Genomic DNA, 27,147 nt, shown 5'->3' on the forward strand with positions numbered 1-27,147 from the left:
CTTTTCCCATATAGGTTATTACAGATTACTGAGTGGTGTTCCCTGTGCTGTACAATAGGTCCTTGTTGATTATCTATTTTATATGTAGTAGTGTGTATTTGTCAGTCCCAAACTCCTAATTTATCCCTCCCTCCCACCTCTCCCCTTTCGTAACCATAAGTTTGTTTTCAAACTCTGTGAGTCTGTTTCTGTTTTGTAAATAAGTTCATTTGTATCATTTTTTTAGATTCCATATATAAGTAATATCATGATATTTGTCTGTCTCTGATTTACTTCACTTTATATGATAATCTCTAGGTCCGTTCACGTTGCTGCAAATGGCATTATTTCATTCTTTTTAATGGCTGAGTAATATTCCATTGTATATACGTACCACATCTTCTTTATCCACTCCTCTGTCGATGAACACTTAGGCTGCTTCCATGTCCTGGCTATTGTAAATAGTGCTGCAGTGAACATTGGGGTAGATGTATCTTTTTTGTTTTGTTTTTGTTTTGTTTTGTTTTGTTTTGTATTTTTTGCGGTACACGGGCCTCTCACTGCTGTGGCCTCTCCCGTTGCGGAGCACAGGCTCCGGACGCGCAGGCTCAGCGGCCATGACTCACGGGCCCAGCCGCTCCGCGGCATGTGGGATCTTCCCGGACTGGGGCACGAACCCGTGTCCCCTGCATCGGCAGGCGGACTCTCAACCACTGCACCACCAGGGAAGCACATGTATCTTTTTGAATTACAGTTTCCTCTGGATATATGCTCAGGAGTGGGATTGCTGGATCATATGGTAGTTCTATTTTTAGTTTTTTAAGGGACCTCCATACTGTTCTCCATAGTGACTGTACCAATTCACATTACCACCAGCAATGTAGGAAGGTTCCCTTTTCTCCATGCCCTCTCCAGCATTTATTGTTTGTAGATTTTTTAATGATGGCCATTCTGACCAGTGTGAGGTGATACCTCACTGTAGTTTTGATTTGCATTTCTCTGATTATTAGCGATGCTGAGCATCTTTTCATGTGCTTTTTTTTGCCATCTGTATGTCTTCTTTGGAGAAATGTCTGTTTAGATCTTCTGCCCATTTTTTGATTGGGTTGTTTATATTTTTGATATTGAGATTCATGAGCTGTTTGTATATTTTGGTGATGAATCCCTTTTCAGTCACTTCATTTGCAAATATTTTCTCCCATTCTGAAGTGGGTTGTCTGTTCATTTTGTTTATGGTTTCCTTTGCTGTGCAAAAGCTTTTAAGTTTAATTAGGTCCCATTTGTTTATTTTTGTTTTTATTTTCATTACTTTAGGAGGTGGATTGAAAAAATCCAGTAATGGATGTTGCTGCAATTTATGTCATAGTGTTCTCCCTATGTTTTCCTCTAAGAGTTTTATAGTATCCGGTCTTAGGTTTAGGTCTTTAATCCATTTTGAGTTTGTTTTTGTGTATGGTGTTAGAGAATGTTCTAATTTCATTCTTTTTTATGTAACTGTCTAGTTTTTCCAGCACCACTTATTGAAGAGACTGTCTTTTCTCCATTGTATATCCTTGCCTCCTTTGTCATAGATTAATTGACCAGAGGTCCGTGGGTTTGTTTCTGGACTTTCTATCCTGTTCCATTGATTTGTATTTCTTTTTTTGTGCCAGTACCATTGTGTTTTGATTACTGTAGCTTTGTTGGAAGTTTCCTATAAATTGTAACTACAACCAGTGTTTAAACAAGTAAACATTTTTATAATCCTTTTTAAAAGTTGTTTTTTTAAAAAAAATTCAGCATTATTAAAGAGTATAATGTACAAGTCTCCAGTTTCTTCTGTGAATTCTACTTGGCCTGTTCTCAGACCTCCCTAGAGGTAACCATTTTTGTTTTAGTGTATATTTTATATATATTTATGTAAATATCTAAGTGTAATATGCATATTGTTCTTTTCAAAATGCATCATTCTTCCTATTCAGCAATTTTTTTCACATACAATATGTTGCGGATATAGTTTGATGTCAGTACATCCATATCATTCTATCTAATAGACTCACAATATTTTATAACTCCGTAAGCTATTTAACTTTTCCCCAGTTAGTCTTCCAGTCTTTTGATGTTATAAACCATGTTAAAATGAATATCCTTGTATCTCATTCTTTGGCATACACTTGCTTATATTTCTTAAGAGCAAGATGCTATGTTAAAGGGTATGTGTACTTAAAATTTAATTGGATACTATCAAATTGCCTTCTTAAAAGTTCATACAAATTTACTTTTTAAAGATCTGTACTTTTTAAATAAAATCTAGTGCTTGTTCATTGGAGAAATTTGAGGATTATAGAAGTGAATGAAAGTTGTGTTGCTCTCCCACTCTCCAGAGAGAACCACGTCCTGATCAATCTCCCTGCCCCTTTCTCTCACACACTAATACATAACACTTTTTTCTACCAAAAAGGAGTCATATTATACCTATAGGTCTGCAGTATGCATTTTTCATTTAATAGCCTCTCTTCATTTTGGCAGATATAGCACTTTTAAATTTTTTAACATAGGTAGCATATTTTACTGTTTGTCAATATCATAATTTATTTGATGACTCCCCTATCGATAGACATTTAGATAGAAGAAAACATTACTGAGATAGAATCCTTGTTTATATAGCACTATGTACTTCCTAGAATTGAATCTTGCTCCATTGTTTTTTCTTAAAGGTAAAAATGTCCCAACATTATGTAGTATTAATTATAGAGAAAACAAACTTCTAATTTACATTTCTTTGATGATCGTTAAGGTTAAGTATTATATCTATAGATCGTATTTTCACTATTTCATTCATATCCTTTGTCTTAATCCTTTACCTATTATTCATTAATCTTTTACCTATTATTCATGTTACAGATATTTTCTCCCAGGCTGTCCTTTCTTTATCAAATTACTTTATCATTTCATTGGTCAAATAGAATATTTAACTATCATATATAATACTTACCAGTCTTTTCTCTTTTTGACTTTTGAATTTCTTGTCATGCTCAGAAAAAGCTTCCCTAATCCTAACATTGAAAAAAGTTTTCTTATATTTTTCTGGGGCTTTTGTAATTTTAATTTGTATAATGGAGAATTTTAAGTTTTATAATGAAGAACTTTAATTCACATACAATTTTTACTATACAGTTTCCAAAGGGATAGCCAATTATATCTCAGTGTCATTTATTGAAATGCCACCTTTATCATATTAAAAGCTTTTTTATACATTTCACTCTGATTTTGGGAATTTTTGTTTTGAGTTCCTTCCTTCTCCCCTCCCATTTTTATTTTTGCCAATACCATGTTTTCTGTGATTTTAAAATATGTTTGGATACATAGATAAGGCAAGCCAACTCTAAATTTTCTAATATGTCTAAAATGGTCTTTTAATTTAGCTTTGAAGTTGATGCTTAAATTCTAATTTGAATGCATTTATTTATTCCGTAAAAATACTTGCATGAGACTTGTCAGACCTTGCTTGAAACACTACAGATGGCCTAAATGTGGATATGCATTTTTTAAAAGGTTGTAGAGGAGGAGAGATTCAAGTAGTATGTTTTACTTATATGGGCATAAGTATATTACATTTATGCAGTATAAATACTTTCATTTAATAATTTGCTGAGCACATCCAATGGTGAACTTAGATGCCTTCATGTGCATTTCATTATATGTTATTAATGCTCACATTAGTTTTTGAGGCAAATAAAATTATCTACATTTTTAAATTAGCATCTAATACTCAATTTTCTTGAGTTATCCAGGTTCACCTAGCTGATATAGTAGCACCAGGGTTCTAAGAAACATCTAAACTTAGCATGTTTGAAAGTGAATTCCTTATCTGCCTCCCCCATCTCTTCTATGTGCAGCCTTCTCTATCTCAATAACTTCAGCCTTCTTTGTAGTTTTGAAGAACCAAAATCCTTGCCTTCACCCTTGCCCATAGGAAATCCTCTTGGTTCTGCCTTCTAGATACATTCAGAATTCTCCTGTGTCTCATTATTTCCACTACTGTCACCCTGTCCTAGCTACATCGTCTCTTAGGTGGATTAAAGCAGTAGCCTACACCTGGTCTCCCTGTTACCCAATCCTCAACCCCACAGCTGGACACAGCCTTTCCCAACCCAGCAGCACTATTGGACCTTTTAAACAACCAAAGTTTGATCACACCTGCTCAAGCTCCCCCTTGTCTCCCATTTCTCTGAGTTAACCAAAGTCTTACAGTGGCTTACATGGCCTTCACACGTGCATGCTGTTGTTCCTCTGACCTCTCCTTCCAGCCTGCTCTCACCATTGTCACGGCTCCCTAGTTCCTTGTACCACCTTAGAGCTTTTCTTACCTGTAAAATAGCAATAACAAAACCTGCTTCTCAGGTTGAGATTTTAAATAAATAATGATGTATTCAAACAGAATATGGCTCAGGCCATGCTGTCGATAAATGGTAGAAGAAACATCTTTTTGTTAATTATCTAGGGTTCTTTTATTACTCTTAGATTACAAAATAATAATACCAAATACTTAAATAGCACTTGACATGTACAAGACTTTAATTGCTTTGCATATATTAGCTTATTTAATAATTTACTAACTTTTTAAATTTTACAGTAATCTTATGAGATAGGTACTATTATTTCCCCTATTTTACAGATGAAAGGGAGGCACAGAATAGATAACTACCTTGTTCAACTAGGACCTTGTTAACTAGAAAGTGATAAAGCCTAGATTTGAAACCAGACAGGTTGGCATCAAAGTCAGTGTTTATTATGTATATATGTACGTGTATATATATGTATACTTTATTAAGTTCTGTTATTTAAAAATAAATAGCAGTTATCTTCTTAATTGCATGTACTAACTACCCCATCTTGTTTTTAAATGACTTCAATAAACAGAGGTGCTTATACACTTAAGAATGGAAATTGAGGACTTTCCTAGTGGTGCAGTGGTTAAGAATCCACCTGCCAATGCCGGGTACACAGGTTCGATCTCTGATCTGGGAAGATCCCACATGCTGAGGAGCAACTAAGCTCATGCGCCACAACTACTGAGCCCATGTACCCTAGAGCCCATGCACCGCAACTACTGAGCCCCACACGCCGCAACTACTGAGGCTTGTGCACTCTAGAGCCCACACGCCTAGAGCCCACGCTCCTCAACAAGAGAAGCCACCGCAATGAGGAACCCATGCAACGCAACAAAGAGCAGCCCCTGCTCACCACAACTAGAGGAAGCCCATGCGCAGCAACAAAGACAGATAAACAAACAAATTAATTAATTAAATCTTTAAAAAAAAAAAAAGAATGGAAATTGAAACTCTTCTCTGTGTTGTTGTATTGTTATCTCTTGTATGTCTAAGAAATGCCTCCAGTTCTTTAACTTTTCTTCCAGCCAGTTTTTATCCTAAATCTTTTTTTTTTTTCCAATTTGGCCATTCTTCAGTTAATTTATTGAACCTTTTTAAACTTTATTCACTATTTTTCAAAGTCAAGTATAAAAACTTATAGAAAAATGTAAAGATTTATTTTAAATGAATTATTATTTTTTCCCATTATATTTTGTTCTTTCATAGTAAATGAACTGTCAGCTCTCACAGAGGATGGACGTTCTCAAGTTCTTCTAGCAAAAGTTTATAGTAAAGTGGACAGACCTGGTGATGCAGTTGCTTCATTACAACAGGTAAACAAATGCCTTTGTAAGGGGTTAAGGGTGGGTGATGGTCTCAGAAGGAAATATGACACACGTAAAAGGAAGACAATCTTTTGGCCCAACTGTCATAGAAAATAAGTCAAATAGAAATAATGATTGAATGCCAGTGGATTGTACTGTTTAAATGTATTGTTGCTAATTATTAATAACAATTAGGGAAGGTTGATATTTTTAATCCTGTTTTATAGCTGAGGGAGCTTGGTTTAATAACTTGTGTGAAGTCACATGACTAGTGTCATAGGCAGGAGTTGAACTCATTTTTTTCTTCCACTTATTTATATCTTCTTTAATTTCCTTTAATGTTCTGTGGTTTTCAATGTAGAGGTTTTGTACTCATTTCCTTAGATGTATTCCTAAGTGACTGATGTGTTTTGATGATTTTTCAATTTCTAGTTTGCTAACAGTTTTGTCTAATACACTCTCTGCATCTATCAAAATGGTCATGTGACTTTTCTCCAATTTTTTTTCCTGTTTATTAAATTGATTGATTTTTGAATGTTAAACCATCCTTACAGTACTGAAATAAATGTCACTGTTGTGATTTTTCAAAAGACATTGCTGGAATTTAAAGATAGTTCCTAATATTTTGTTCAAGGTTTGTGCATATATGTTCATTAGAAAGGTTGGTCTCTAAGACATGCTATTTCTTTAATGTTTGGAACAATTCAGTATTAGCACCTTTGAGACCTTGAGGTTTCTTTGACAGAAGATTTTTATTAATAGATTCAATATCTCTAGATTTCAACACACAAAATGTGTGTGTGTTTCAGGCAATGTCCAATAATATTTTTTTGTTCAAATTGTGAATGAATGGAGCTCACACTGTTAGATTTCTGTGACCCCCATGTAAGCTTATGATTTCATTAAGATATGTAATCTTCAACAATGTAATATCTTACCCTTAATTGTTGGTATGTTTTATCCCTGTTTTCTGAATTATATGATAAAGGAATGGCACTTAACCTGAGGTTAGCTACCATTAGCTAAAAGGAAAGTGTAATTTTCATAAATTTAGACTTTCAAAACATTTTAGAAGTGAATTTGGCATATTTCATTCCATTATGAATAGCATTAGTCTCAGTGACTGGTTGCATGAGCTTCTGTATTCTATGAGCAGACACATTGAATAACACTAAAAGACAAACTGTGGTTAGACAATGCCAACAAACCAAAATCAAATTCATTTTAAGTTTATATGTTATAGCACAGGGATTTTTCACCTTTCATAAAATTTGAAGAGCTATAACGTTCTTTCCAACTATAATATTCTTTGCATTCTGATCTCTGAAAAAGTAAATCTTTTTGAGGTACAATACAAACAATTTGAATTTGAATATAGAATTACAATACAACTCAAATAGTGTAATCAAAGTGTTTGATATTTTAAATTCATTTATTCAGCAACCATTTATTGAGCTTAATTCTCCACATTATGGAACTTGGGAGTTGCATCATAATATTTTTGCATAGTTGCTAAACATGAAATATGTTTCGGACTTCCGAAATAACTCCACATTTCTTCATCCCTCTCTGTCATCTTTTAGCCTTATCTATTATTATCTTTTAGCCCAGACTCCTCCTAACTGATCCCCATCCTCTTATTGAACAATAGAGGTGAAAATCATGGGATCCATCTTCAAATATGTTCACCATGATAGGAGCTTGAAATTTTTGTTGAATGGCTGAAAGGAAATCATAGATTATTTTAATTGTTTAATTGCAGGAACAGTTAAAGGAAAAATCACTTTAGTATAGGCATTATCTTTTCTGTGAAAACAAAATCTAAACTAGAAATAAAAAACCTATGTGCCATAAAACACTAACAATTTTAGGACATTATAACTTGATATAGTTTTAATTAATATGTACAGATTATACTTGTGTTTGCTTCCTTCACTCAACGTTCATTTGTATGGATTTTTCCAGTATAGCTCCATCTTCATATAAAAAGTAATGTGATATTCTGATTTTATTGGCATATTTTGCTTTGATGTGGTCTTCGGTAAGATACAATAAGGCTATTGAAATAAAAAGGGAAAATTAAGAATTCTTTGAAATAAGATGTTTATATATATACTTTCTTCTACCCAAGGGTTTGATGGAATTTAGAAGAATATTATAATAAAGGAAGGGGGAGGGAAAAGTAATGGTGTTGACAGATCAGGGTTAATATGCTTACTGTAAAAGACCATGAAATTTATTTCTGATAAAAGCAAGGAAAAGTATAGGGAATGGTATCAATTCTTCAAGAAAATTTTATTCTATGTGAAAATGTTTTTTAATGATTATTATATATACTTAGAGAAATTGAGCATTGTTTTATGATATCTTTAATAAAAAATGAAAAAAACTTTTGCTCAAGATCCACCCCCTCCCAACCCCCCAATTATTTACCTTTAAGAAAATTGCAAGGTATCACAAAGCCTAACTTATAAAGGTTTTTCTCTAGGAAGTTAAGCTCATGAGGTCCACCTATTTGACATTTAGAGATTTAGTTGATGCAGAGATAAAACTCACACTGTCTAGAGAAAGAAGTGCATATCTTTTAACCTAGTGCAACCATATAATTTATCATTCAAGCCAGAATACTTTTGAGAAAGAAAATTAATAATTAAGCTGGCACAATAGGTATAAAAGGGTACTGCCCTATTTAGACCAGTTGTTTCAGAGTTCTTTGTGAGTGTGTGTGTGTGCGTGTGCACATATGCAAAACCGTGCACACTGGTACATGCATAATATAAAACATCAAATACACAAATGTGCACATACCTCTATACTTATAAACACACATTAATATAACCAAAATTAAAATTTCATGAAAGTGTTAACCTTTACCACATGCTATATATACAGTATTTTTTAATCCTTTCTCTTTCATTTCCAAAAGAATGCTTATCATGATACCCTAAAATATTATGACCTGTGGTTCCCCAAAATAATCAGCTTTAGACCATCTTCATCAAATACCAGTTGTCAACCAACGTTTTGACAGGAGTCCCCAGAAGGGCTTGTTGTGTGTAGCATAATGTATGGCAGATGGTGGGCATTTATTGTTCATTAAATGAATGCATGAATGCATGAGTGAATGATTAGCTCAAAGTTAAAGTTTATTGTAAAGGCCTAACGCCTAGGAGTTCTCTGTCACTTGTTAAAGGAAGGTCTCGATGTTTCAGAAATGAGACTTGTGGGTGGGAAGGCTGATACTCCTCCAATTTAGCAAATTACTCTACGTTCTTAGTCTGAGGAAGGCCCCTACCTCCTTAGGAGTGTCTGTGCATAGTGTGGGACCAGGTATATACACCATCAATTGGTTAGGCATTTCCTTGTCATCAGACATTTGGGTTGCTTCCAGATTTGTTTTTGTTTTGTTGTTGTTGTTTTTGTTTTTACAACAGGCCATTTTTTTTTTTTTTTTTTTTTTTTTTTTTGTGGTATGCGGGCCTCTCCCTGTTGTGGCCTCTCCCGTTGCAGAGCACAGGCTCCCGACGTGCAGGCTCAGCGGCCATGGCTCACGGGCCCAGCCACTCCACGGCATGTGGGATCTTCCCGGACCGGGGCACGAACCCGTGTCCCCTGCAGCGGCAGGCGGACTCTCAACCACTGCGCCACCAGGGGAGCCCAACAGGCCATTTTTTTTTAATAACAAATAACATGTTTCCTTTTTTCCTTCTAAGTGATGTCCTTAATACCTTCCCAAGAATGAAACAGCTAAGTTCAATAGTGTGTTAATTTTAGGAAGTTAGTATGTTTTACGAGGGTGCTCCCCAGAAAGATGGGACTGATTTATATGCCATTGACAATATGTGGATGTACTTACTCCCTGAAACATGCCAGTATTTGATTCAGTAACTTCTAGATACAATTTTATTAATTTAATAAACATTTACAGTTTTCATTTTTTTAATTACAACATGTAGACATCTTTTCTAAATATTTGTTTCATGGTTGCATTTCCTCTTAGTGAGTTTCCTGTGCATATTCTTATAACAGTGGGAAAAGATTCAGTACTTTTATAGCATTTTAGTTGCAAAGATAAGTGCATACTGGCTTATTTGCAAACAAGTACCTTTTTAAAACCTCAGTTAAGACATTTTCTTTGGATCAGGCTTTGTTAGATTGAGGGCCATTAATGCTTAAATAAATCTGTAAAATTATGCTACATGTGAGTTACTGAGAATTGTTTAATTTCTTTTTAAAATTCCTTTTTATCCTTATATTTTTCTAGGCTCGAGAATTACAAGCTCGGGTACTAAAACGTGTTCAGATGGAACAGCCAGATGCAGTTCCTGCACAGAAACATTTAGCAGCTGAAATTTGTGCAGAGATTGCAAAACATTCTGTTGCTCAGCGAGACTATGAAAAAGCAATTAAATTTTATAGAGAGGCTCTTGTTCATTGTGAAACAGATAATAAGGTCAGTACTTTTATCAAATTTTAAGCACCTTATATTCCAGATGTCATCTAATTTCCCCAAATGTAAACTTCTTAACAGCTTATTTATAAAGATTTGAAAAGAAATGTAATAAAAATGCAAGTTAAAATATTAATATTGGTTTCAGAAATACTTCAAAATACATGATGCCTTAATAATGTTAGTCTAAAATTATTATGAAGTGATATAAAGTAAATCTGTAAGCTCTTTTTACATTCATCTGTGTTTTAATAATTACTTTAAAACAATTCTCAAATTCAAATAAATATCTGAATCTAGAGGATTCGATTCAGTTTACTAAACAGCTATTGTATTTTCATTGCTGTTTGGTGCTGGATATACAAAAGCAACTAGATTGAATCTCTTAACTTCAAATGGCACAGCGTGAGAATAAATGTAAAGATAATATTAGTGTAGAAAACTTATACACATGGCCAGTTTAATGTTTTTGAAAATTTTATTTTATTTTAATTGTATTGGAGTGTATAGTTGATTTACAATGTTGTATTAGTTTCAGGTATACAGCAAAGTGATTCAGTTATACATATATATATATTCATTCTTTATCAGATTCTTTTCTCATATAGGTTATCACAGAATGTTGAGTAGAGTTCCCTGTGCTATGCTATGTAGGTCCTTGTTGGTCCTTGTTTGTTACCTGTCTTGTGTATAGTAGTGTGTGTATGTTAATCCCAAACTCCTGATTTATCCCTCCCCCACCACGTTTCCCCTTTGGTAACCATAAGTTTGTTTTCAATATCTGTGAGTCTACTTCTGTTTTGTAAATAAGTTCATTTGTTTCATTTTTAAAAAATTAGAGTCCACATGTGAGTGATATCACATGATATTTGTTTTTCTCTTTCTGACTTACTTCACTTAGTATGATAATCTCTAGGTCCATCCATGCTGCTGCAAATGGGATTATTTCATTATTTTAATAGCTGAGTAGTACTCCATTGTGTATATGTACCACATCTTCTTTATCCATTCCTCTGTCGATGGACATTTAGGTTGCTTCCATGTCTTGGCTATTGTAAACAGTGCTGCGGTGAACAGTGAGATGCATGTATCATTTCGAATTATGGTTTTCTCTGGATATACACCCAGGAATGTGATTGCTGGATCATACAATAGTTCTATTTTTAGTTTTTTTCTAAGGAAACTCCATACTGTTCTCCATAGTGGTTGTACCAATTTACATTCCCACAAACAGTGTAGGAGGGTTCCCTTTTCTCCACACCCTTTCCAGCATCTGTTTCTGTTTGTAGACTTTTTGATGATGGCCATTCTGACCAGTTTGAGGTGATAACTCATTGTGGTTTTGATTTGCGTTTCTCTAATGATTAGTGACGTTGAGCATCTTCTCACGTGCTTTTTGGCCGTCTGTATGTCTTTGGAGAAATGTCTAGATCTTTTGCCCATTTTTTGGTTCGGTTGTTTGCTTTTTTATCGTTGAGCTGCATGAGCTGTTTGTAAATTTTGGAGGTTAATCCCTTGTCATTTGCATTGTTTGCAAATATTTTCTCCCATTCTGTGGGTTGTCTTTTTGTTTATGGTTTCCTTTGCTGTGCAGACGCTTTTAAGTTTAATTCGGTCCCATCTGTTTTTGGGTTTTTTTTTTCCATTACTCTAGGAGGTGGATCCAAAAAGATATTGCTGCAATCTATGTCAGAGAATGTTCTGCCTATGTTTTCCTCTAAGAGTTTTATAGTGTCTGGACTTACATGTAGGTCTTTGATCCATTTTGAGTTTATTTTTGTGTATGGCGTTAGAGAATGTTGTAATTTCATTCATTTACATGTAGCTGTCCAGTTTTCCCAGCACAATTTATTGAAGAGACTGTCTTTTCTCCATTGCATAGTCTTGACTCCTTTGTTTTAGATTAATTGACCATAGGGGCGTGGGTTTATTTCTGGGCATTCTATCCTGTTCCATGGATCTATATTTCTGTTTTTGGGCCAGTAACATACTGTTTTGATGACTGTAGATTTATAGAATAGTCTGAAGTCAGGGAGCCTGATTCCTCCAGCTCCGTTTTTCTTTCTGAAGATTGCTTTGGCTATTTGGGGTCTTCTGTGTCTCTGTACAAATAAAAAATTTTTTGTTCTAGGTCTGTGAAAAATGCCATTGGTAATCTGCTAGGGATTGCAGTGAATCTGTCGATTGCCTTGGGGAGTATAGTCATTGTGACAGTATTGATTCTTCCAATCCAAGAACATGTTATATCTTTCCATCTGTTTGTGTGATCACTGATTTCTTTCATTGGTGTCTTTTGCCTCCTTAGGTAGGTTTATTTCTAGGTATTTTATTCTTTTTGATCGGATGGTAAATGGGATTGTTTCTTTAATTTCTCTTTCTGATCTTTCCTTGTTAGTGTGTAGGAATGCAAGAGATTTCTGTGTATTAAATTTTGTATCCTGCAACTTTACTGATTCCATTGACGGGCTCTAGTAGTTTTCTGGTAGCATCTTAAGGATTTTCTATGTATAGTATCATCATGTCATCTGGAAACAGTGACAGTTTTACTCCTTCTTTGCCAATTTGGATTCCTTTTATTTCTTTTTCTTCTCTGGTTGCCATGGCTAGGACTTCCAAAACTATGTCGAATAAGAGTGGCAAGAGGGGACATCCTTGTCTTGTTCCTGATCTTAGAGGAAATGCTTTCAGCTTTTCACCATTGAGTATGATGTTAGCTGTAGGTTTGTCATATATGGTCTATATTATGGTGAGGTATGTTCCCTCTATTCCTACTTTCTGTAGAGTTTTTATCATAAATCGGTGTTGAATTTTGTCAAAAGCTTTTTCTGCATCTATTGAGATGATGATATGGTTTTTATTCAGTTTGTTGATATGGTATATCACACTGATTGATCTGCAGATACTGAAGAATCCTTGCATCCCTGGGATAAATCCCACTTGATCATGGTGTATGATCCTTTTAATGTATTGTTGGATTTGGTTTGCCAGTATTTTGTTGAGTGTTTTTGAGTCTGTGTTCATCAGTAATATTGGCCTGTAGTTTTCTTTTCTTCTGGTATCTCTGTCTGGTTTTGGTATCAGGATGATGGTGGCCTCATAAAATGAGTTTGGGAGTGTTCCTTCCTCTGCAGTATTTTGGAATACTTTCAGAAGGATAGGTATTAACTCTTCTCTAAATGTTTGGTAGAATTTACCTGTGAAGTCATCTGGTGTTGCAGTTTTGTTTGTTGGAAGTTTTTTTATCACAATTTCAGTACTTGTGATTGGTCTGTTCATATTTGCAATTTCTTCCTGATTCAGTATTGGGAGATTGTATCTTTCTAAGAATTTGTCATTTCTTTCAGATTGTCCATTTTGTTGGCATATAGTTGCTTGTAGTGTCTCTTATGATCCTTTGTATTTCTGTGGTGTCTGTTGTAACTTCTCCGTTTTCATTTCTAATTTTATTGATTTTTGCCCTCTCCCTTTTTTTCTTGAAGAGTCTGGCTAAAGGTTTATCAATTTTGTTTATGTTTTCAGAGAACTAGCTTTTAGTTTCATTGATCTTTTCTATTTTTTTTAGTCTCTATTTCATTTATTTCTGCTCTGATCTTTATGACTTCTTTCCGTCTACTAACTTTGGGTTTTCTTGTTTTTCTTTCTCTAGTTGCTTTAGGTGTAAGGTTAGGTTGTTGATTTGAGAGTTGTCTTGTTTCCTGAGGTAGGATTGTATTTCTGTAAACTTCTCTTAGAACTGCTTTCTCTGCATCCCATATGTTTTGGATCATGATGTTTTCATTGTCATTTGTCTCTAGGTAATTTTTGATTTCCTCTTTGATTTCTTCAGTGATCCACTGGTTGTCATGGCCAGTTTTATAAACTAAAATGTTATTACTCTCAGATCTTGATAGATGATCAACATTTTAAAACAATACTCTAGTAAATGGCTAAATATTTAAATAAGTGATGTAGAACACGAGACAACCATGTTCTAGAATTTAAAGTTTAAGATTAGACGTTTTGAAATAATACAACTCTTTCAGATGTAAGGCAAAGATAATCTTTATTAAGTCATAACCAAATAGGTACCTTGTTCAGTGGTGACTAAAGTAACTGGAATCATAGTTGTACATCTGGAGCATATCTGCTTCAAGCTTTTTATTTTACAAATGAGGAAACAGGTTTAGAGAAGTAAAGGGCCCCATCATGGAGAAGCTTGGACTAGAATCATAGCTCCTAATTTAAGACCAGTGTTCTTTTCACAGTGCTTTGTGTCTCTCTACTTTTCAACTGAGGCACAGCCTGTTTTTCCTTTTTTTTTTTCCCAGTATAAGAGAAACTAGAGATGAGCAAACCTATAGTTTTCCTGCTTATCGTGCTTGGCCTTTTTATTGCAATAACTCTTGGTCAAATAAAGTTTCATCTGTGCCTACACATTTTCCTATTTCACTTTTTATTCCAAACATTTTCTGACTAATCTTGCCCTTCTTCTCTGTAGATAATGCTGGAGCTGGCACGATTATACCTGGCACAAGATGACCCTGACGCCTGCCTGCGGCACTGTGCTCTGCTTCTCCAGAGCGACCAGGACAATGAAGCTGCCACCATGGTTAGTCCAGGAGACTTCACTGCTGTAAAGGCAGTTGTGTTTTATGTTTATTCCAAGGGGCAGTTTCAAATTTTAACTGATAAAACTAATAGGAGATGAGATGCCTGGCTCATGTTGGCTTTTGGAAGAAATAACACTTTTAACATTATTAGTATATTTTACCAATAAACACCAAGACTCTCTTTATTTTATGAGAATGGTGAACTTAGGTCAGGTTTTTGCTTGCCCTTTTTGGGCCTAGTTAATTTTTCTTTATGCTTGGTCAGGAGGAGTTCATGTGGTAAAGCTCTAATTTGCTAAAGACTAACTGTTACCAGTTTCAGTGGCACTTTCTGAGTTACAGAAAAAATTCTTCATGTATCATTTTAAGGTGTGTGTTTATTAAATAGAGTTTTGCTTTTCTTTCTCATTTTTACCTGGGTTGAGGTTTTTGGTAGCTTTTCAAACAGCTACATAGATGACAGTTTGTGAGGTTCATTTAATAATTTTACAAATGAGTCACTGTAACTGAAAAGAAATACCAGACCTCTCCCTTTTAAAGCACTTGCTCATTTTAAATTCCTTTGAAATACTTAAGGTTTCAGAATGTTCTGGGTTTTCTTTTAAAATCTTCTCGTTATTTTAGCCAAGTGAGACACAGAGAGTGTGCAGTTCCCTTCAAGTTTCTGTTTTTAGAATAACTACTTGAAACATATTTTATGCTAAAAATACAGTTTTTGCAAACAGAAATGTTTCACATCCTTGATTATCTTCTGTTATACTGATCTCAGTGCTAATCTGCTTAAGGTGTACTTGACTTTTAAATGGCTCCGTTTTATAAAACTTTGCCCTCCTCATATTTCTCAGATGTGTTTTCATAGCAACCAGTCTTGATAGGAATACTATGCTTTGTAAAATATGTGGCAGTATTTTTAGAACCAACGTTTACCTTTATAGATGATGGCAGATCTCATGTTCAGAAGACAGGACTACGAACAAGCCGTGTTTCATTTACAACAGCTTTTAGAACGAAAACCAGGTAAATATCCACTGATTATACCTTCTAATGCAATCAACTCCCTTTCTCTTCTTTTTGGCTGTTATGCTGCTTATTCCACACCTGCCCTTGAGCAGCTGAAATGGTTATAAGAAAAATGACTGGTCATTAAAGTGACTGGTCTCACTTTAAATCATGACCAGAGACCCCAGATGGGCCCTCAGATTCTGCCTGGCAATCCTACTGTACTTCTCTAATGAATTCACTCACTCCATCCCCCTTTTATACTTTCTCCTCTCCACAAACCTTTGACACCCTTTCCCCTCTTCTTGTCCTTTCCCCTTTCCCCTCTTCTTGTCCTCAGCTAGAAACCTTGCCTCCTACCTCACTGAGAAAACGTGAGCACCTGGAAGAGAAAGTCTCCCTCTTCCTGTCCCCAGGTCCGCCTGCTCCCCAGGTCTGCCACCCCACCTGCAACAGCTGCTCCCTGTGGGCACTGGATGCCTCCCCTCCCCTCCTGAAGGGCTTTACTTCTGCTGTTCTCTCTCTCCTGTACCATCATCTTCTTCCCAGTCAGCACATAAATTTGCTGTGATACCTGCCCGCTTTAAAGACATTAGTACATAAAACCCAGCTCTTAAGTCTCCAGTTACTCTCCCCTTCCAATTACAGCTCCATTTTCCACTGTAGCAGATTTCCTCTGAAGGATTTCTGTCTGCTGTCTTCACTGTCTCCTCCACTCCTGCACTCCAGGGAGGCTGCTTCTGCAGGGTGGCCAGTGCCCTCCCTGCTGCCAGACCCAGGTCTGATTCTCAGTTCTCTGCTTTCTGGGCCTGACAGTGTACTTAGCACAGCTTACCCGCTCCTTCATGAAAGACGTCCTTGACTTGTCTTCCGGGATGCTGGGCTTACCTGGTATTTTCCCAGCTGACCACTCTGTTTCACCCTCCTTTGTTAGATCTGTCTTCTCTTTATGACCTTTAAATGTCAGAGGGTTGTAGACACCATTTCTCAAACGTTTTCCCCTTTAATACCTTCACTGCTCTAGGTGACTTCATCCAGGCCCCCGGCTTTACGTCCAGTGTCCAGTCCCGACTCATCTACACCACTTCCTATTTGCATTCCCACTCAGCTGCCTAGGAGGCTCTCCAGCTTAACCTGTCCAAAACACAATACTGGATCTTTTCCTTCCCTCCAGATCTACTCCTTCTCTTTTTCTCATTTCAGTAAATGGCATTACCATTTATCCATTTACTCCAGTCCCAAACCTTCTAGTTACCTTTGTCTTATCTTTCTTCTCATATACCACGTCCAGTCTGTCAGCAAATCCCTGTTAGCTCTACCTTCAAAATATGTCTAGAATCCCATCACTTTTACCACCTCTACTGCTGCCACCCTGGTCATTTCTCACACAGATTACTGCAGTATTCTCACAACTCACCTCTGTTTCTACGCCTTGCCTCCAAATAGTTTAGAAATGCTTTCAGCTGAAAGTAGTGGTTATCCTCCCCCCCATACTCTAGTGGCCTAAATAATTATGGCTTTTATTTTTCTCTTACGTTAAAGAAATTTAAAAGTAGATTGTGCTGGGAATGGCCCAGAGATTCCACGGTATCATCAGGAAGTCTGAGTCCTTCTGTCTTTTTCTTCTACCATCATTAGCCAAACTTCCATTTTAAGTATCACGTCCAAGATGACCGCTGCAGCCCTAGGCATTGATGTTCCTGGATGGGGAAGGTGGAGGTGGGCCAAAGGGCATACCTCCTCAGTGAGTCATCTTTTCTTTCTTTAAAAAAAAAAAAAACCCTTTCTAGAAGCACCTCTGTAGCTGCAAAACAGAGTGGGAAATGTCATCTTCTAGCTGAACACAGTGCCACGTAGAATAAAATCAGAACTCTGATAGTGAAAAAGGAAGGGATAGTAGATACTAGGTAAGCAACAGCCCAGGCAGGTTAGTTCCTTGAGACCCTCCAGTTGCTGTTCCCTCTTCCTGGAGTATGTTCTGCTTTATTCCACTCAGAACTTTGCTCTCATGCTGCCTCTTCCTGAGGGTGCCCTTCCCCAGCCATCCTATGTCAATAACACCTCATTGCCCTCCATCCTCTTATCCTGTTCTCGGTCCTTTGTTTTATATTGCATTTGTAAAACAAAGCAAAACAGAAATTGTAAATAATAGATCATAAGCATCAAGTGGCCAGGAACTGGGTCTTCACTGCTATGAAGATGTAGAACAGTATCTGGCTGAGTATAAATATTGGATGAATAGAAGAGTGGGAGGAGAAAAGGAAAGAAGGGAGATGGGGTAAAGGGGGAAGGGAAGGGAATGTATGTTACTTACGTGTCAAAGTACTGGCTGAGAAGAGCTTGCGATCTCAGAGGAGGTCCTCGAGCTGTCATTCAGTTCTTCCAACCCCTATGCCTTGTCTCAGGATGCTGCCATGGGCAGTCAGAGCTGCCTGGGTGGGGCAGCGTGCACACAGAGGTGGGCATGCCTCAAGGAGGGCAGCTCAGAGAACCAGATACACTCGACTTGTTCCGCTTACTAATGCTGTCACTCGCTGAAGGTTTGAATTTATAGAACAGTCCCTTGCTGCTTACAAATAAAACATTCCTAATTCCTAGTTAGGGCAAAGATCAGAAGGAAAAAATCTTGTTCTTATGGTGATGTCAACACTTTTAATTTCTTATTATTTTTATCTTTTAAGATTGTCTCCCACCTTTGGACTTCCTCAGGTCATGTCGTTTCTCACACTGTCTGCTCCAGCGCATATTCAGATGTTACTTGAAAGAGTGCTCTTAATTCCTTTAACTTCTTACCTTTTCTGCTTACTCCAAGTCTAAAATATGGGCCATCTTCCCACTTCATTTGCCCAAACCTTACTCATACTTTCTTCAGGCCTAAGTTGTCTTCCTGCCATGGCTTCTCTCTTGGTTTCTATACTCTGTTTTGTCTTTTTTTCCTTCTCTGAACTACTGTTTAAGGTAATGCATGTAATATTTTCATTCTATCTCAAACTGTTCCCGTATTGCAGCATTTCCCTCTGAGTCAGTGATCCAACCTGGTTTCTTTAAAAAACAGACCTCTTTCCTTGTGAATATGTTTAAGCCATTGGTGGCAACAGTGCCCTCGCATGTAAGATTTGAAGAAGCCCCTCATCTGTCACGTGACTTTTGTATCACCCAGGTTACTTGGCCCCAGCACTTTTTCCAAATACATAATAGTGGTGCTCTGGACTGTCTACTTAAAAACAAATATAAAGTGAATTATTTATTTATAAATTTAGTAGAACGACCTAGTACTCCAGAAATACCAAACAACATACAACCACCAGCATCAGGTATATTTCCAGGTACATAGATGGTGCAGAGTAATTGTTTACTGGTTGAATGGCTCAATGAATGACTGTGAAATACCAAGTTGTTTAAAAATACAAAGTTTTAAGTAAATTTTTATTGTCTATGTGATATTTTGTTTTTAATCTTGCATTCTATGCTTTATTCCTAATAGGATTTTATAAACTTATCCACTAGTCAATTATTCTAAAATCTGTGCATCTATACTTACTTTGTCATGTGTTATATAGGTCATCCTCAGTAGCACATCTTATACTTTAAGGCTGTGTTTGAGCTTACTTCAGAAATGTACTGTCTAATTTGACTTAACCTAGCTAGTAGAAAATTCTCCATATAGATCTAATTATTGCTCTTTTGACAGATTACAAACCTTTTCTCTCTCAGAATCTCCAAATCATCCTGAGTTCTCCCCTTCCCTCACACTAATTGGTTAACAAGTCCTATCAGTTCTCTCTGCTGAATAGCTAACTATCACATCCTGTCTGTCTTCTCCTAGCCCACCACTCTAATGAAGAACTTTATTACCTCTCACCCGGACTAGTGCAGTTTCCCAGCTGATCTTCCAGCCTCTTGTCTCTTGCTGTGTTCCAGGCCATTGTAGGAACTATCATATTAATTCTAAAAAAATCGAAAACTAGCCCTCTGCTTAAAATTTAGGATGACTTTCCAGGGTAAAGTCTAAACTACAGCATTATTTTGATAATAATACACCCCAGGATTACCCTTCCATCCGTATTTCTTATCCCTCTTCCTCTACTTCAGCATCTAGCACTCTCCATGCTCTTCTCAGCCCTGTCTTTGCACATGCCACCTGCCCTTGGAATGCCTTTGTCTGCCTAACAAGACTCAAAGTCTGATCCTCTGTGAAACCTCTTCTGCCTCCCCCAGGCAAAGTTAGGAATTCTCTGCATTGTAATTCCATAGCACTTCATGCCTAATCACATCACATTATGGTTTTTCTTGATATTTTCTCACTGTTCATTAATAAACATGAACTAACTTTTCAGAATATAATACATTTTAGCTTTCGACAGATTTCTTAAGTGCAGAAATTTGCCTTCTGTCAGATTTCATGGTTAACCAAAAGACAAGTTAATGTAATCTAACCTATCAGTGGTAATTATAACATCAACTAATAATGAGTGCATTTCAGTAATATTGTAAGGTGATAATTATTCAAGAAACTGGCCTCCCAAGGTTGACTTTAGATAATATCAGTGATATTATATATCACACACATTAGCAAAATCATACAAACAATTGGGGGCCAGAAATTTCAACCTTTACTTCCTGTCTAATCCAATTTAGCTTCTAGATTCTGTGGCTTCATTATAGGGTAGTCATCCTAGTTCTTAACAAAATATTTGGCATTATAGATATTACTATTGACGTTTATAGTTTTAAAGCTCTTTCATGCTTTTATTTGGTTTCCATGGCACTCTGAAGTTCAATATTATAATCCTGTTTTAAGAAAGTAAGTGATTCTAGGCTCAGAGAATTTGAGTAATGTGCTGGAATTCGCATAAAAGATAAGACCAGTATTTGAATCCTCTTTCTGAAACCATACTCTGATCGCGCTCCTCTTTTTAGTGATACCAGAAGGCAGACAGAACAACGTTTTGAAACCCAAGATTATGGGTCAAGAAAGGCAAATGGTGGGGGGGGGAGCAATCAAGATGGTGGAGTAGTAGAATGTGAAGCTCATCTCCTCCCACGAATGCATCAAAAAGACCTCTACATGTGGAATGATTCTCACTGAATATCTACTGCATGCTAGCAGAAGACCTCAGACCTCTGAAAGGGCAAGAAAATCTCCACATAACCGGGTAGGACAAAACTAAAAAGGAAGAAAAAAAGAAAGTGAGAAAGGAATTGGGGATGGGACCTGCTCCCCTGGGAGGGAGCTATGAAAGAGGAAAGGTTCCTGCACCCAGGGAAGTCCCCTGATGGGGAGATCAGCAGGGACAGAGGGGGCACTTCTGAGCCTCAGAGGAGAATGCAGCAGCCGGTTTGCAGCAGCTAGAATGGAGAGAGACCTGCACAGATGGTCAGTGCCACCACTCTGCACTCCCCAGCCTGAAACACACATCTGCTGGTGCTGGTGCGGGCCCTCAGGCTTTGGAGATCAGACCCGGGGAGAGGACTGGGGTCGGCTGCATGGAAGCTCCCTGAACAGGCTGGAGTCTGGTGCAGCTGCACCGCGGGTGTACGCACAGGAAGCCTGGGCTGCCTTAGAGGCCAGGCACTGTTGTGTGGGTGGTGCGCAAGGGGAGGGGTGGGGCCCGCCGTTACAGCTTTTTTTCCTGTGTGAGCTCTCAGGTGGCAAGACACAGCCTGCATAAGCTCCAAAAGCAGTTGTGAGCCACCACTGTCCCCTAGGCTTCAGGACCAACTGTGAGCCACCACTGCCCCTGTACTTTAGGAGTGGTCTCAAGCCACCAACTCCACCCTGCTGGACTCCAGGAGCAGTCGTGAGCCACCTCTGCTCCCGTTGTGTGCTCCAGCGATGCACATGAGCTGCCACCAGTGCTGAAAACCCCACAGCCCAGGCACCAGCTGCTGCATCTGCACCCCCTTCAAGGAGATAATGACCAGCACATACTGAGGAAAGCAGCGACAGGCATCCATACTAAAAACAGCCCTTGCACCAAAAATATTAAACCCACACGAGCTACACAGGGATGCTCCCACATATAAATAGCCCTCCAAGACCACAATAGACAACTGTTTCTCCTAAACTCACAGAATAAGACAAATATAAATAAAATGAAGAAGCAGAGGAACCACTCCCAGTTAAAAGACCAAGAGAATTCCCCTGAAAGAACAAACAATGAAGCAGATCTCTTCAGTCTAATAGACACCAGTCTCAAAAAGGAGATAATGAAAATACTGAAGGAATTAAGAAAGGCTGTCGAAAGAAATGCAGAGTACTGTAAAAAGGGACTAGAAACTATAAAGAGGAACCAAGAAAAATTAGAAAACTCATTTGTCAAGACAAAGACTGAACTAAAGGCAGTGAATAGCAGAAGAAATAATGCAGAAGAATGAATAAGTGACCTGGAAGATAGAGTAATGGAAATCACCCAATCAGGACAGAAGACAGAAAGCCAAATGAAAAAAAATGAAAACAATATAAGAGATCTATGGGATAATATAAACCATGCAAATTTATGCATAATAGGGATTCCAGGAGGGGAAGAAAGAGAATAGGGGATGGAAAATGCATTTGAAGAAATTATGGCAGAAAACTTCCCAAACCTAAAGAAGGAAACAGATAACCCAGTACAGGAAGCACAGAGGTAGAAAATCATCCACACATAAATATGACATCAAAACCAGCAATCATGAGGAGAGGAGAGTACAAATACAGGATACTGAAAATGCATTTAAAATTAAAAGACCAGCAACTTAAAACAATCTTATTTATACATAGACTGCTATATCAAAACCTCATGATAGGGACTTCCCTGTGGTGGTACAGTGATTAAGACTTTGCCTTCCAGTGCAGGGGGTGCAGGTTTGATCCCTGGTTGGGGAGCTGAGATCCCAGATGCCTTGGGGCCAAAAGATCAAAATATAAAACAGAAGCAATGTAACAAAATTCAATAAAGACTTTAAAATTGGTCCACATCAAAAAATCTTTAAAGAAAAATAAAAACACTTCATGGTAACCACATACTGAAAATCTACAATAGATACACAGAAAAGAAAAAGGAATCCAAACACAGCACTAAAGTTAGTCATCAAATCACAAGAGAAGAGAACAAAAGAGGAAGGGAAGAAAAAAAGACCTCCAAAACAAATCCAAACCAGTTAACAAAATGGTAACAGGACATATATATCGATAATTACCTTAAATGTAAATGAAACACATAGACTGGCTGAATGTGTACAAAAACAAGACCTGTATATATATGCTGTCTACAAGAGACCCACTTCAGATCTAGAGACACATACAGACTGAAAGTGAGGGGATGGAAGAAGGTATTCCATGCAAATGGAAATTTAAAGAAAGCTGGAGTAGCAATACTCATATCAGACAAAATAGACTTTAAAATAAAGACTGTTACAAGAGACAGAGAAGGACATTACATAATGATCAAGGGATCAATCCAAGAAAAAGATGCAACAATTTTAAATATATATGCACCCACCATAGAAGCACCGCAATATATAAGGCAAATAGTAACAGCCATAAAAGGAGAAATCGACAGTAACACAATAATAGTGGGGGACTTTAACACCCAACTTTCATCAGTGGACAGATCATCCAGACAAAAAAATCAACAAGGAAACACAGGCCTTAAATGACACATTAGACCAGGTGAACTTATATTTATAGAGCATTACATCCAAAAGCAGCAGAATACACATTCTTCTCAAGTGCACATGGAACATTCTCCAGGACTGATCACATGCTGGGCCTCAAAGCAAGCCGTGGTTAATTTAAGAAAATGGAAATCATATCAAGCATCTTTTCAACCACAGTGCTATAAGATTAGAAATCAACTACAAGAAAAAACTGTAAAAAACAAAAACACATGGAGCTTAAACAATATGCTACTAAAGAAGCAGTGGATCACTGAAGAAATCAAAGAGGAAATCAAGAAATACCTAGAGACAAATGTCGACAAAAGCACAATGATCCAAAACCTATGGGACACAGAAAAAGCAGTTCTAAGAGGGAAGTTATAGCAATGCAAGCTTACCTCAGGAAACAAGAAAAAGCTCAAATAAACAACCTAACCTTACATCTAAAGCAACTAGAGAAGGAAGAACAAACAAAACCTAAAGTTAGTAGAAGGAAAGAAATCATAAAGGTCAGAGCAGAAATAAATGAAATAGAGTTGAAGAAAACAATAGAAAAGATCAATGAAACTAAAAGATGGTTCTCTGAAAAGATAAACAAAATTGATAAACCTTTAGCCAGACTCATTAAGAAAAAAAGGGAGAGGGTGCAAATCAATAAAATTAGAAATGAAAAAGGAGAAATTACAACAGACACCATAGAAATACAAAGGATCATTAGAGACACTACAAGCAACTATATGCCAACAAAATGGACAACCTGGAAGAAATGATAAACTCTTAGAAAGATACAATCCCCCAATACTGAATCAGGAAGAAATTGCAAATATGAATCGACCAGTCACAAGTACTGAAATTGAAGTTGTGATCAAAAAACTTCCAACAAACAAAAGTGCAGGACCAGATGGCTTCACAGGTGAATTCTATCAAACATTTAGAGAAGACTTAACACCTGCCCTTCTGAAAGTATTCCAAAATACTGCAGAGGAAGGAACGCTCCCAAACTCATTTTATGAGGCTGCCATCATCCTGATACCAAAACCAGACAAAGATACTAGAAAAAAAAGAAAACTGCAGGCCAGTATTAGTGATGAACACAGATGCAAAAACACTTAACAAAATACTAGCAAACCAAATCCAAGAATATATTAAAAGGATCATGCACTATGATCAAGTGGGATTTATCGCAGGGATGCAAATATTTTTCAGTGTCCGCAAATCAGTCAGCATGATAAACCATGTCAACAAACAAGAATAAAAACCATATCATCATCTCAATAAATGCAGAAAAAGCTTTTGACAAAATTCAACACCGATTTATGATAAAAACTCTCCAGAAAGTGGGAATAGAGGGAACATACCTCAACATAATAAAGGCCATATATGACAGACCTACAGCTAACATCATACTCAAGTTGAAAAGCTGGAAGCATTTCCTCTAAGATCAGGAACAAGATAAGGATGTCCTCTCTTGGCACTTTTATTCAACATAGTTTTGGAAGTCCTAGCCGTGGCAATCAGAAGCAAATTGGAAAAGAAGGAAAACTCACTGTTTCCAGATGACATGATACTCTACATAGAAAATTCTAAAGATGCCACCAGAAAACTACTGGAATCCATCAATGAATTCAGTTGCAGGATACAAAATTAATACACAGAAACCTCTTGCATTCCTATACACTAACAACGAAAGATCAAAAAGAGAAATTGAAGAAACAATCCCATTTACCATCACATCAAAAATAATAAAATACTCAGGAATAGACCTACCTAAGAAGACAAAACACCTGTAATTCTGAAAACTATAAGACACCAATGAAAGAAATCAATGATGACACAAACAGATGGAAAGATACAACATATTCTTGGATTGGAAGGATCACAATATTGTCACAATGACTATACTACCCAAGGCAGTCGACAGATTCACTGCAATCCCTAGCAGATTACCAATGGCATTTTTCACAGACCTAGAACAAAACATTTTAAATTTGTATGGAGACACAAAAGACCCCAAATAGCCAAAGTAATCTTCAGAAAGAAAAATGGAGCTGGCGGAATCAGGTTCCCTGACTTCAGACTATTCTACCAAGCTACAGTCATCAAGACAGTTTGGTACTGGCACAAAAACAGAGATATAGATCAATGGATCAGGATAGAAAGCCCAGAAATAAAACCATGCACCTATGGTCAATTAATCTTATGACAAAAGAGGCAAGACAATGGTGAAAAGACATCTCTTTAGTAAATTGTGCTGGGAAAACTGGACAGTTACATGTAAAAGAATGAACTTAGAACATTCTTTAACGCCCTTTTTTTTACATCTTTATTGGAGTATAATTGCTTTACAATGGTGTGTTAGTTTCTGCTTTATAACAAAGTGAATCAGTTATACATATGCATATGTCCCAATATCTCTTCTCTCTTGTGTCTCCCTCCTTCCCACCCTCCCTATCCCACCCCTCTAGGTCGTTACAAAGCACCAAGCTGATCTCCCAGTGCTATGCGGCTGCTTCCCACTAGCTAGTTATTTTACATTTGGTAGTGTATATATGTCCATGCCACTCTCTCACTTTGTCCCAGCGTACTCTTCCCCCTCCCCGTATCCTCAAGTCCATTCTCTAGTAGGTCTGTGTTTTTATTGCCATCTTGCCCCTAGGTTCTTCATGACCATTTTTTTATTTTGTTTTTTTTTTAGATTCCATATATATGTGTTAGCATACGGTATTTGTTTTTCTCTTTCTGACTTACTTCACTCTGTATGACAGACTCTAGGTCCATCCACTTCACTACAAATAACTCAGTTTCGTTTCTTTTTATGGCTGAGTAATATTCCATTGTATAAATGTGCCACATCTTCTTTATCCATTCATCTGTTGGTGGACACTTAGGTTGCTTCCTTGTCCTGGCTGTTGTAAATAGAGCTTCAGTGAACATTTTGGTACATGTAATACCCTTTTGAAAAATAAACTTAAAATGTATTAAAGACCTAAATGTAAGGCCTGATACTATAAAACTCTTCAAGGAAAACAAGCAGAACACTCTTCAGCATAAATATGAGCAATATCTTTTTCATCCACCTCCTAGAGTAATGAAAATAAAAATAAGTAAATGGGACCTAATTAAACTCAAAAGCTGTTGCACAGCAAAGGAAACCATAAACAAAACAAAAAGACAACCCACAGAATGAGAGAAAATATTTGCAAATGATGTGACCAACAAGGGATTAATCTCCAAAATCTACAAACACCTCATGCAGCTCAACAGCAAAAAAACAAACAACCCAATCAAAAAATTGGGCAGAAGACCTAAATAGACATTTCTCCAAAGAAGATATACAGATTGCCAACAAACACATGAAAGGATGCTCAGCATCACTAATCATTAGAGAAATGCAAATCAGAACTACAATGAGGTATCACCTCACACCAGTCAGAATGGCCATCATCAAAAAGTCTGAAAACAATAAATGCTGGAGAGGGTGTGGAGGAAAGGGAACCCTCCTGCACTGTTGGTGGCAATGTAAATTGATACAGTCACTATGGAGAATAGTATGGAGGTTCCTTAAAAAACTAAAAATAGAGCTACCATATATATGATCCAGCAATCCCACTCCTGGGCATATATCCAGAGAAAACCATAATTCAAAAAGATACATGCTTCCCAATGTTCACTGCAGCACTGTTTACAGTAGCCAACACATGGAAGCAACCTAAACTTCCATCAACAGATGAATGGATAAAGAAGATGTAGTACATATATCCAATGGAATATTACTCAGCCAATAAAAAGAACAAAGTAATGCCATTTGCAGC

General features: G+C 37.0%; 1 protein-coding gene across 2 annotated transcripts in view; it reads left to right on the forward strand.

Annotated features, from left to right (window-relative positions):
* The window catches only part of TTC21B (tetratricopeptide repeat domain 21B), an 87,284-nt gene that overhangs the window by 38,142 nt on the left and 21,995 nt on the right, over positions 1-27,147 (forward strand). For both annotated transcript variants that reach the window (XM_027129334.1, XM_027129346.1), the window contains 4 exons: positions 5,559-5,665; positions 9,921-10,109; positions 14,584-14,694; positions 15,631-15,712. In XM_027129334.1, the coding sequence (XP_026985135.1) occupies positions 5,559-5,665; positions 9,921-10,109; positions 14,584-14,694; positions 15,631-15,712 (489 nt within the window). The remainder of the gene's footprint in view (positions 1-5,558; positions 5,666-9,920; positions 10,110-14,583; positions 14,695-15,630; positions 15,713-27,147) is intronic.

The sequence above is a fragment of the Aethalodelphis obliquidens genome, unplaced genomic scaffold (assembly GCF_003676395.1).
Source record: "Aethalodelphis obliquidens isolate GAN/ISIS:26980383/991018 unplaced genomic scaffold, ASM367639v1 scaffold2, whole genome shotgun sequence".
Lineage (NCBI taxonomy): Eukaryota > Metazoa > Chordata > Mammalia > Artiodactyla > Delphinidae > Aethalodelphis > Aethalodelphis obliquidens.